This window comes from Balaenoptera acutorostrata, chromosome 1, assembly GCF_949987535.1.
Source record: "Balaenoptera acutorostrata chromosome 1, mBalAcu1.1, whole genome shotgun sequence".
Taxonomy (NCBI): Eukaryota; Metazoa; Chordata; class Mammalia; order Artiodactyla; family Balaenopteridae; genus Balaenoptera; species Balaenoptera acutorostrata.
In genome coordinates this window covers 35,447,938-35,460,298 of record NC_080064.1, presented here as the reverse complement: position 1 = coordinate 35,460,298, position 12,361 = coordinate 35,447,938, and the positions used below count along the sequence as shown (strand labels likewise).

General features: G+C 53.3%; 2 protein-coding genes across 5 annotated transcripts in view; one reads left to right on the top strand and one right to left on the bottom strand.

Annotated features, from left to right (window-relative positions):
* The first annotated feature begins 752 nt into the window (after window positions 1-752).
* Window positions 753-12,361, top strand: part of SLC2A1 (solute carrier family 2 member 1) — a 28,958-nt gene continuing 17,349 nt past the window's right edge. The window contains exon 1 of the mRNA XM_057553826.1: window positions 753-1,004. Coding sequence (XP_057409809.1) covers window positions 987-1,004 — 18 coding nt within the window. The 5' untranslated portion in view covers window positions 753-986. The remainder of the gene's footprint in view (window positions 1,005-12,361) is intronic.
* ZNF691 (zinc finger protein 691) overlaps window positions 3,256-12,361 on the bottom strand; it is an 80,962-nt gene continuing 71,856 nt past the window's right edge. For 2 of the 4 annotated variants that reach the window (XR_009009354.1, XR_009009355.1), the window contains one exon: window positions 11,670-11,879. The gene's annotated coding sequence lies outside the window, so the exon portion shown is untranslated. The other 2 variants (XR_009009352.1, XR_003622267.2) reach the window with 2 other exon arrangements.

The window sequence follows — 12,361 nt, the reverse complement described above, 5'->3', positions numbered from 1 at the left end:
TGGTTCAAACCCAAGTTCTCCTATGTTCCTACCATTCATATTTTTCACACGTACCTGTCACCATAGAGTCACATGTACTGTCAGGAGTGGAGAAAGGCTTCACAAAGGGGGTGATTTTAAAGTGCAAAGAAGAGGTGGGCATAGATTTCCAGGCAGAGGGCCCAGCCTGTGCTAAAGCAAGGCTTGGCTTACAAACAGGAATGTGGGGATGGAGAGGGGAAGGGAGAAAATCGCGGAGCGAGACCTCCCGTAGTCTAACAAATACTTAAATACCACTTACCACGTAACAGAAGCTGTTCTAAACACTTTACAAATATTAACTCACTTAATCTTCATAACAAACCTATGAGGTGGTTCTATCATTACAGCTAGTTTCCCGAAGTTATCCGGTGGCGGAGAGAGGACTCCAGTCCTTGCTCTTAAGCGCTACCTTATGCCGCTCCTATTTTGTCTCACAGCCGGTACGAGCTCCTCCATTTTGCTACAGGCCGCCGAGGCTCAGAGAGGTGCGCACACTTGCTGAGGGTCACACAGCGAGGGAACTCCCGGGACCCAGAGAGCAGGGGAGACGCTCAGCCACAGACAGGTCCCCGCGGGACGCCCTCCTGCCTGCCCTCCCGCCCCCCTACCCCGGCCCTGGCCCCCTCCCCGCGGAGCCCCGCCCCGGACGTGCCCCAGTCCCCGCCCCCAAGGCTCTGCCCACCCCTCCTCCCCCGCGCACCCCAGCCGCGCCAGCCAATGGCTGGGGTCCTATAAACGCGAACGTCCCAACGCTCAGAGGTAACCCCAGCGAGCGTTAAGATCGTGGGCCGCAGGTCCGAGGAGCTAGCTCGCTAGGGAGCGGGAGGCCAAGCGACCAGAGTCGGAGTCAGAGTCGGAGTCGGAGTCTCGGGACCGGAGCCGGAGCCTGATCCGCAGAGTGCAGCCCGCCCGCCCGTCGCCGCCCGCGCACCCAGCGCTGCCAGAGCCACCGGCACAGCGCGGCCATGGAGCCCAGCAGCAAGGTGAGTCGCGCGCCCGCGGGCCCTCCCCGCCTGGAACAAAGGCGCGGACCCCCGGTCACCCCTCCGCCGGCCTAGGCCTCCCCGGGCCTCCCCGGCGGCCCGGACGCTCTGTGCGCCCGGCGCCGGCGGCGCGCCTCTCAGAGCCATGCTTTGCGCGGGCCTGGAGCGCAGCGCCCTGCCGCTGCCGGGGACGCGGGCGGGGATGGGGTCGGGATCTGGCCGGCGCGTGGGCGCCGCGTGCGTTGCTGGCGCCCGCACTGAGTAGCTGGCTTCCTTCCGGGGGCGCCGCGCCGTCCACGCGGCCCCGCAGGGCCGGGGGACCCAGGGCCCGGGCGCGGCACGTCGCTCACGATCTCCTCAGCGGCGGCCCAGCTCCGACTTCTCCCGGGGCGGGGGAGGGGGCCCGAGCGCGGCGCCCATTGGCTGAGCCGGCCGAGCCCCCGGCCGGGCCCCGGCCCGGGCGCTCTGAGGAGGAGGGACCCGCCCCCGCTCGGCCGGCTCGGAACAGATGCTCCCTTTTCCTGGGCGCCACACTGGGCGCGCGGCCTGGTGTTGGGCGTTTTTCGCGGCCTCGCGCAGTCCCCGCGCCGGTCCTCCGGGGTTCCAAGGCGGAGGGCACTCTCTTAAGGCCCGGGCTCCAACCCCAGGGTGCCTGGCTACAGGGTTGAGGCGAAAAGCCTGACTTCCGAGGCCCTTCTTTCCGCGTAGTGCAGGCCCCAGAGCTTTTGCCAAGACCCGGGGAGATGTGCTCTGAGGTGGCACGTTTCCCTGCTCGGGCGGAGCTGGTGAGGGCCTGACGGAGAGAGGACCCCAGGGGCCGCCGCCGCGATTCCGGGGGTGCGGAGGGTCGGGAAGCGGCCCCTGGCTGGAGTGGAGTGGGAGTAGCGCGGGCCAGGGAGCTGAGGGACGCGGGACTGAATAGATGAGGACTCTTCCTTCCCCCGGGAGCAAACAACTGCCTAGATACGATCTCTTTTTTTCATCTGTAAACGGGCTTGTCCTACAGGGGATCTTTGTGAGTTTCCCAGAACGGTTCCTTTCCAACAAATATTTATTGGGCCCCACCTTGTGTGTTGTAGGGCATTGTTTCTTTCCTCCCTCCCTTCCTCCCCTTTCTATAGAATATTTTCAAGTGACTTTTTTCTTTGAAATTCGGCAGGGAAGGCACGTGGATGTCCGTTTTTCCACCTGGCATGGGGGGTTAGCGCTGAACTCTGCACTGCCCTTTCTATGGGCTGTGGAGGTGTCCGGTGGAACTGAGCAAGGTCTTGGCTGGGCGGAGAGGTGCGTGACAGTGACGCCAGGCTGTACCCTCAGCGGGAAAAGGCTCCTTTATGCCTGATGAATCCAAACAACTTGCTTCACCACCCCGCCCTGGCCTGAAGGGAGACCCTGAGCCCAGAACACATTTCCTGACAGTCATAGGTGAGCCATTATGCTGGGATATAACAAAATAAAAATAAGATGAGAAGCTATTTTAGCTAGTGGTAAGAACGTTGCCACTGCAAAGCTTAAATATTTGCTGTGTTACCTCAGGGCTCTGGCAGGTCACTTAACCTCTCTGGGCCTCAGTTTCACTGTAAGAGAGGGAAAACTTTTTTCACTCCGTCAAGGGTAAGAAATGTCTGTTCAGCATGTGATGCAGGACCTGGGTGTTCATCTGTTGAGTGGATAAGTGAATATTCTGAGAGGAGACAGAAAAGTGGAGGAGAAAGTCAACAGTCACTTGTAGTTCACTAGGCTCTGGGCTCAAATGCTTTTCAGTGTCACTGACCCTCCATATATAGCTCTGCTGGTTCAGGGGCCTAGAGCTCAGAGAAGGGAAGTAACTTACCTGAAGTCACACAGCTAGTAAGTGGCTGAACTGGATTTGAACCCAGGCCAATCAGAAAGGGCTTTCAGTCTACACTATCCCTTTTCACCACAGACTTTCTTGAATTTTGAGCCGAGGGGAGAGAGTTTGCCTAACTTCCAGGGTGCCCATGTGCCAGCCATTTCTGTAGCAGGTAGGTGTTTTTCATGCAGTACCCTCCAAACTTTTGATTGCCGGCTCCATCAATAAATAATTTTGGAGCACCTCCTTCCCAGTGGTTTACCTGTATTTATAAATTCATGTATGTGCACTGTTATAATAATAGATTATATGTCTACATAAAGTAGAAATTTCAAAAGACAAATATAGATAACAGTTATAGTAAAAAATTTTTATTTTTTATTTTATTTTATTTTTTTGCTAAACTTTCTATGAATCATCCTGTATACATTCTAGAAAAAAGCCCTTCCCTTTGGAGCTGCTGATTCACTCAGCAAGCCCAGCCCTTTTGTGCAAGAGGTTAAACTGAGGCCTGGAGAAGTTATATCACTTGCCCAAGGTCTTAAAACCAGGTGTGTCTAGTTCTGAAGTTCCTTCGGCTATGTTCCTCCTCATCTTCTCAGTTGACTCAGCTGACTTTCCTGCGTTCTGTCGTGCTCCTCTGCGGCTCACTGTGCTGACTTTAACTGAGTAGGAAGTACGGAGGAGACAGGTTGAAGACCCTCCTGTCCCAGCCAGCGCTTTGCTCATGCTCCGTCCTGGGCAGCAGATGAGGGTGAGACCTGCCCCCAGATGTCTCACCCAGCCCTTTGTGAAGAACTCCCAACTAGTCCCTCCTGGCACCCCAGTGGTGCCCCAGGACTCTGTCGCTCCGCCCTCCAGACAAAGGAGAAATGAGAAACCCGTGGGGTTCCTCAGCCCCTCAGTGGTACGGAAGAGCATAGGCTTTTGAAGTCCTGCATTTGCGGTTTTGAATTCCAGCTTAGCTCAGTTGCCACGTCTGCAGAATGATGTCATTTTCGTCATTAGAGTGTCTGTAAGAATTCAGAAATAAATGTGTCTGTCTGTCCCCATGGATGCTCCATAGATATCCCTTGTTTCTCTGGATTCCCAGGATGCATTGCACCTACCTGGGCCCCCGGTGACCTGCTACCTGGGTTGCAGCCTCTGTCCAGAAGTCTGGCATTCGGGCAACATGAGCTTTTGGGGAGTCCCAGGATGCCCGGGCTGTATCGCTTGGTTGGGTAAATCATTAAAGTTCCCGCTGGCTAGTTCTCCAGTAGGGGTTTTGTCAGGAAGCTGGCTTGCAGAGTAGCCCGTGGGTGAGAGTGCCAGGCCCAGAGATGGGTCAGCCGACGTGGCTGCCCTGCCTGCCCTGTGAGGGTGATAACAAGTCATGATGATGCCACAGTCCAATGGAAAATGACTTTTCCAAGGTCACATACTAGCCTCCCACCACAAAACACCTGCCAGCCTTTCTAGGATGGCATAAGAGGATAAAGGAAAAGTCCCCAGCAGGAAGGGACCTTCCCGTGCATGGCCCAGCCCTCTGTTTGACAAATAGGAAACTGAGGCCAGAGAAGGAAAAAGGCTTAGCCAAGATAAGGCTGTCACAAAAAATTTGAGATGTTCTTCAGTATTTTTTTTTAAAACATGTTTTTTTCTGCACACCCCTGTCCTATGTGCCACCTTCCACTCACCCCAAATGAGCAGGAGTTCCCAGACTCCCAGACTTTCCAACCTCTTTCTGGGTGCAGTCTAATAGTTGGATTAGATATAATTTGACAACTGAAAGCCTTCTGTGAATGGAAACAAAACACATCCTCATAAAACCATGACCTTGGGGAAGTGGCCTTCCTCAGAGCCTCGGTTTTCTTCCCTGTAAAATGGAGGTTCACTCCGCATGGTGGTTGTGGCGAGACTGCCCAGTGCCCTCAAGCAGGGTGGTGGCTATTTTCAGTGGAAGGACCCTTTGCATGTCCAGTTTGGGTGTACGGACATCGTAAACATCTCCATGATGATCCCTGTCCCATGCTGAGCCATTCCGGGACCAACCCTACCTGGCCTGGAGCTGGGTCAACCCCCAATCCCCCTGTAATCAGCTTGTGACTTCAAGGAGCTCAGCTTTACCCAGTGCCTCCTGGTCACAGGATGTCAGGGCCTAGAGCTCTGCTCCAGCTCCAAGGGTACAGGCATCCAGTTCTCTGCCCCTCCCACCCCAGCTGGCAGAGCTGGGGAGGCCTGGGACAAAGGGGAGGTGTGCAGCATTGGCTTGGGACCTGCAACCTCACCCCTCCCCCACCTCACTCCTGGGCAGAGAGGTGACAAAGCCACTCAGTTTGGTAACCTGCGTCCCAGAATGGTAGAGGTTGAGAAGGTTCCTGGTTGGACCTACGGGCTCAGAGAGGCTGTGTCTAGGCCTGGTCACCAAAACAAACCTCCGGTTGTTACCGGCCTCCTCCGTGGGAGGCATGGAGTGGAGCCTAGGGCTCTGCCATCCAGCCTCCAGGCCAGGGAGGGAGTAGCTCAATAGCTAATGCATAAACATTGGGGTTTTGCAGTAATGGAGCAGGGCTCCCAGACCTTGAACTCGTGCAGAATGAGGGCAGTGTTCACCCTTTCTAAGACTTCAGCACCACCACCTTGCTGACTTTTGCCTCCCCAGGGCCTTGGTACCCTGGAAGGGGAGAGAGCTGTCGCCAGACCCCAGCTTATCGAGCCTTTGGCTACTGAGGCCTCTGCTGGACAGGTCATCTGCCCAGAGCGCCTAGCCCAGAGTTCACCCCCACTATTTTGGCACTGGGGAGTGAGGAGGAAAGGGCTCCACCAGAAACAGCTCTACCATTTGACCTCAGACCAGCCACAGCTCCTGTTGGAGCTAATTTCCTCAACTGTAACAGGGATAATACCTACCTCTCTAGGTCAGGTTGCAGGGTTTGTTTGTTTTTTTTAATTACAGAAGTACTGTAATGGAGCCAACTATAGAGAAGCATGCAAAGTAAGAGAGTAAACATCTTCTCCCAGTTGCAATGGTTTGGTGTTTACCCTCACAGACCTCTTTTTGTGCATGTGTATATGTGTGCCTGTAAATGGAATTTAGTGTAATTGGATCACACTTTCTACATAGTTCTGTGCAGCCCAGTGCAGCCCATCCTGGTCACCTACCAATACTTGCAGTGTTTCTCTCTGCACATATGAGGAAGTGCCATTATACAAGTTCATTATCTCCTCCTTCCTTACACAAAATGTACATTCTATACGTTGTTTAGTACTTTGCTTTTTTACCTGGCACTCTTTTCATATCAAGTACATACAGATGTGTTGCATTCTTTCCAATAGCTGCATAATATTCCATTACAAGATGTCCCACCGTGATTAAGAATTAAGTGATTGTCCTCATCACTTTCTTTCTTCATACCACTCACCACCTGATGTATTTTACGTATTTATTTTCTACCCTTCCACCCCACCCCCCGCTGCCAGCCCCCAACTAAAATATCAAGTTCCATGAAGCAGGGATTCGGTTGAGTTTATTGCTGAATCCCCGTTGACTAGAATAGTGTTGGGAACATGCACTCAGGTATTGTCTTTCCTTAGTAGTATAATTTCTTATTCTTAGGAAACCTCTCTTATGGAGAACAGGATGTCTTAGGGGAAGAGGATTTTTCAAGGTCACACAAGTGGGGTACTTAAACTTGTCTGCTGAGAGTGTTGGGGACCTTTACATATTCCCATGGTCTTATCAAATTACTCTTATCATAGTCAAATTGGTGCCCACCTCTCCACTGAATGGGTACCTCTCTGGGGTGTCAGCTTCTCCAGATGCCCGGGTGCTGACTCAGGGAGTCATTTGTTTGCATTTAACACCTTTTTGGAAGATGATTTGGTTTTGCCTGGAAGGCTTTGAAAAGTCCTGTGCAGCTCGTGTGTTGGGTTTGCACTTGGCAATTCAGAGCACCTGGGAGTGCAGAGATGGGCAAATTTTTTCTGTAATGGGCTAAATTGTAAGTAAATATCATCGGCTCTGTGGGCCATATGGTCTGCTGTTGTAGCACAAAGGCAGCCATAAACAATATAGTCTTCACAAACAAGTATGGCTGTGTTCCAATCAAATGTTATTAATGGTAACTGAAATTTGAATTTTTTTTTTTTTTTTTTTGGCCGAGCCACACGGCTTGTGGGGTCTTAGTTCCCCAACCAGGGATTGAACCTCAGGCCCACGGCAGTGAAAGCACTGAGTCCTAACCACTGGACTGCCAGGGAACTCCCCTGAAATTTGAATTTAATACAATTTTCATGTATCACAATATATAAGTCTTCCTTTTTTTTTTTCCCAGCCACTTAAAAATGTAAAACCCATTCTTAGCTGGCAGGCTGGATTTGGCCATGGACCATAGTTGACCAACCTGGGCTTAGAGCAAAATCTACCCAAGCGACCGAGAGGTTTCTGAGCTTGGGCCTGGGCTGTCCTGGCTCAAACTGGGCAAGGCCCAGTGAGTTGCTGGAACGGAATTTGACCTACATAGGAAGGAAGGAGCAGATAGAAACCTTGCTTCCTTTGGGGACCAGTACCCGGAAGCAGGGGGAGGATGTGAGCAGGAAGGGTTTGGCAGCAGAGACCCCTCAGTTTGAAGCTTTCAGCAGCCGAAGGCCTCCTGATCATCCGCCTTTTCCTCTCTGAGTCTCCCGTTTTCTCATCCGTGAAGTGGGAGCCATCTCTCCCCCAGAGCCTGGTGATGGTGGTTAAATCAGGATGTGGATGCAGCCCCTGGCACGTTGCCTAGGGCCTGCCCGGTGCTGCTGGTGCTGATAAAAGCGGCAGCTCCCTCTCCTCTCTGCTTTTGAAGACTGATGAGCACCTTCTGCCTCCAGGGCCACTGCGGGGTGCAGGGGAGGCTCAGCCATGCAGAAGTCCTGACATCACTGGAGGACTTGAAGAAGATGGCTGAGAGGAGTAAATGCCTGAGGTCACCTGAAGGTCAGGCTTCACATGGTTATTACTCTTCTTCTTGAAAAGACCTGACGGGCTGGAAGAGTTCAGAGGGTAAAACGCCTTGTCCAGGAATCCAAAGAACTCAAGTCCCAGAATTGGCTTTTGTTTGCCGAGTATCCTGGGCCCTACCCTCTGACCTTAGGCTCCCCATCAATCACATGAGGGTATTACAGCAATTCTGCAGTTTCTTGGGCTTCTTTTTTCATCTCCCAGAATTTTGTTCAAATGAAATCTTAGAAAATTAAAGTAAAAAATAAATAAATAAATAAATAAATAAAAAGGGAGCTGTCACGGATCCCATAAACCCCTGCTCCACCCTGCTTAGAACTGGGGACCACGCAGTTACAAGGTCCTTGTCCCATGCTCCAGTGCACCCAGGGCTACTCAGGAGCTGTGGGAGGAGGAAAGGATGTGAGTGACATCTGGCTCATCCCGCCTCCAGGACCCTCCTCCCGGACCCTCCTCCCATTGGGAGTGACCTACCTCTGAATGGCTTGGCCACATGCCCTCCCTCCGCCAGTACTGACTGGGAGAGCCCGGAGCTGGAGTGCGTGCCAGGGAGAGGCCCGGCCCACGGACTCAGGTCGAAAGGCCACGCATGGTGCTTGGCAAGTTACATAACCTGGCTAGGCCACCCGGCATCCCCGTGTGTGGGAGGAGAGGTTCTGAAGCCAACACCTCATCAGTGGCTTCCTGGGAGAAGGAGAGCTCTAAGTGGGCCTCAGGACCCCCAGAATTGGGATGGGGTGGTGAGGGGTGAGGGCGTGAGAGCCTCCTCGTGCAGGACCCTGAGCCCAAGCACTTGCTGAATTGTGAGGCCTGGGGCACCCCTAGGAGAATCAGGATTTGAACTCGGGTCAGAGGTCTTTCCTCCACAGCCCTGTGGGTTGGGGTGGGGGCCTGGAGCGTGACTTTTAGGCTGTCTCCAGCTCTCAGAGCTGATGTTCCAGTACTCCTCGTGGCTTTGCTACACGGCCGAGTTCGAATCTGTTAGGATGGACACTGTTCTCAGAGAACAGATACACGCAGAGCCAGTTCTGCCCAAAAAGCTAATTTCAGAAGTGACACGTTTGCTTTGTACAAATATTCAGCGCTGCACCCTACTCTGGGCACCCTAGGTGCCATTCTTAAGGAGTTCCCAGTGTGGTGGGTAGACAGCAGATGGGTATTCCCAACTGCTTGGAGCAGAAGCTGGAGACTGTAGAGCACACAGCAAGGGCAAAGGCCTGGAACAGCAAGGGATGTTCTAGGAGGTAGCCCCATCCCCAGGGGTGGTGATGGGCGGCCGTGGTCCCAGATTCTGGACTCTCCCTTGCTCCTCCACCCCTATAAAAGGCTTCCACAAGAAAGCCGTGAGCTGTGGGGCTTGTACCCCTTCTTTAAGGCACCACCAACTAGTCCATCAGCTTGGCACCTACATATATACATGTTGAGTGAATGGACTTCATCACCGCCTTTCAGTTCCAGCCATGGGACTGGTGGGGGCAGACGGCGCCATGGGGACTTCCCATCCCTCCTTGATTCAGCGAACACCTCTCGAGTGAACCCTGCCGGCTCCATGACGCAGAGCTTGACAGCAAGCCTTAAGGGAAGGCACTCTTATCCCCATTTCTTATGTGAAGAAACTGAGACCCAGAGTCAGGGCTTCCACATATCCCAACTCCAAGGTGAGGGAAGCAGCTCGATGCCTTTCAGCCTGGGCCTCCTGATTCCAAGTCCTGTCGTGAGCATGCTGGGTGCAGTGGGTGCAGTGGGGCGAGAGGTGGTGGGGGCCGCTTGCCTACCCAGGAGCGGGGGCCATGCTCCTCCCCTGGATCTAGCATCCAACCACACTGAGCACCCCATTAGATCCGGCTTTGCAGGGCCCCCCCTTCTTCCCCCTGCATGTACTGTTCTGTCTACCTGGAATGCAGTCTTGCCACCGCTTCTCCACTTGGCAGACTCCCTGCATGTCCTTCACGGCCCAACTCCAGTATCACCTCCCAGGAACCCACCTTTGATTGACTGTCCCAGACAAAATTACAAGTCTGTCCCTGCAGGGCTCCCGCAGTGCCCCGGTTGAAGCTCAGACCACACTAGCCTCCCCTTCCCAATGGACCTGATGCCTCTTCCTTGATAATAGGACCGGGGCCCGGGGCACGAGTCACTGAGCCTTTTAGTAGGTCCTGATGCAGCAGCCTGCCTGGGTGGATGTGGATATAACCCAGCGGGTGGGTAGGCAGGTTTTCTAAAGCAGAGTTTGACCTTGACCTGCCAAGTGGCAAAGTCCAGCAGAGGGCTTTGTCCTTGGCTCCCAGCAGCCCCCGCTCTCAGAGGCACAGCTGCTCAGCAGGGCCCCAAGACTGACTTCAGAGGCCCAGAGACCCCTGGCACACCAGAGCCAGACTGGAGACAGGGCTGTAGTAATAGTACTGCCCCCCAGCAGAGCCCCTTCTGCGAGGGCATTCATGCAAGGGCACGATTTTTACCAGATCCGCATATCATCTGTATCATTTTTCACTTCTATTTTTATTTAAATTGCTGTGTTCTAAATAATATGAAACCACAGGGCTTGTAAAAAATATTTTGAATAGGTGATACATTCATGTGGTTCAAAATTCAAAAATGTACAAAGGGATATAAAATGAAAATTCTCCCTTCTACCCTGCCTCTGCCACCCAGATCCCCAAGGTACACTGTTACCTTTCTTGTGCATTCTTTTAAGGAAGTAGATGTGTATATTCTCCCCCATCCTAGCCTTATTTTTTTCCCCCCCACACAAAAGGTAGCATACAACACACTGTTCTGAAGCTTTGCTTTTTACTTAATATAACTTGGGGAGTATGCCAAATCAGTACCTAAAGAGCTTTCTTTGTTAAGTACTCCATTATATAGTTATGCCACATTTTTTCAAATCATAGGTTTGCATTGCTAGTTTTATATTTATTCGAGTGTGTACTAGAAAAATATATACCTTGTATACCATTAGTATCAGACGATGGCCAACCTCAAAGCCAACCCTGAGCCGTGACGCCTGTGACTCACCAGGCAGAAAGCCCCCACATGGGGGTTCAACAGCCGCTGTTGTGCCGTCCTTGTGACATCCTCTTACTTAATCCCAGTGGTCACCCGAGGAGTTGGGCTTGGCCGGGGCCCACCAGAGGAGGTCTGTCAGGTGCTCACCACCCACTCAGAACCAACAGCGTTGGGTCTGAAGGCTCCCTAAGGAGTTGAGAGGGAGGCTCTGAGGGGTGCTGGGCAGGGTGGGCCGTGACAGACAGGATTTACAGGGAGTGCAGCCCGCTGGGAGGAAAGCCGCAGCGTCTAGGATGAATGTCCAGAGTTTGGCCAGGAAGGAGCCCGTGGGAAGGGAGGATCCAGCTCTCCCTGGACAAGGAATGGGCTCTGAACTCCTGCTGGCTGAAACCTTCCTCTTAGCCTCTGACGTGAGAACCTTAGCTTTCGCAATCGTTGGCCTGAGGCTTCTAGAGAATGAAAAGACCATACTAGGAATGTGTCTGATTAACAGCTAAGCCCAGCGCTATCTGTGAGGATCTTGAAGTCAGGGCTGCTTCTGGGTTCCAGGGGTGGGGGTGGGGGGGTGGGGGGGGGAGACCAAGGCCATCGCCAAGCTGAGGCTCTCCCCTCCACAGGTAGGTGCAGCTCAGGATCTGTGCCTACACCCCTCCCCTCCAGTGCCCAGCCTGGTGTGGTGCACCTGGTGAATGCCCGCCCATCATTTCTCTGGCATCCCTCCCCCCAGGCCCTGTTCTTTCGGTCAGTTAAGGGCCTGCCTTAACTGTCATACATCTTGGCTTCTTCATTTTTTTTTTTTTTTTTTTTAAATTTTTATTTTATTTTATTTATTTATTTATGGCTGTGCTGGGTCTTCATTTCTGTGCGAGGGTTTTCTCTAGTTGCGGCAAGCGGGGGCCACTCTTCATCGCGGTGCGTGGGCCTCTCACTATCGCAGCCTCTCTTGTTGCGAAGCACAGGCTCCAGACGCGCAGGCTCAGTAATTGTGGCTCACGGGCCTAGTTGCTCCGCGGCATGTGGGATCTTCCCAGACCAGGGCTCGAACGTGTGTCCCCTGCATTGGCAGGCAGATTCTCAACCACTGCGCCACCAGGGAAGCCCTTGGCTTCTTCATTTTAAAAGAAAACAAAAGTCCTCTCCCTAGCAAGGCACCTTGCTCTCCCCGGGCCCTCCTGCCTTCTGGCCTCCTCCCTTCCTGCTGCCTCCGGCCCTTGGCTTCCAGGAGACAGAATCCCACTGCCCTTTTTCTCCCCCAGCCCTTTGCCCATTGGAAACACCTTGACCCAGCACTCTTACTCGCCTTGTGTTGTGTACTTTTCCAAAGCACATTCCTGGCTGCTATGTCATCTGTGTCCTGACAACCCTGGGAAGCTCGTGGTCTGGGGATGGTTGCCCCGAGCTTCAGCCTGGCTCTCTGCAGACCCCTGAGTGAGCTGGAACTTGTCTCTGCCTCAGTATCTGCCCTGTGAATGGAGGCGAGGGTTTGCAGACAAGCAAACAGACGGTCCGGGAGGAGTGGGGAAGGGGACTCACCTG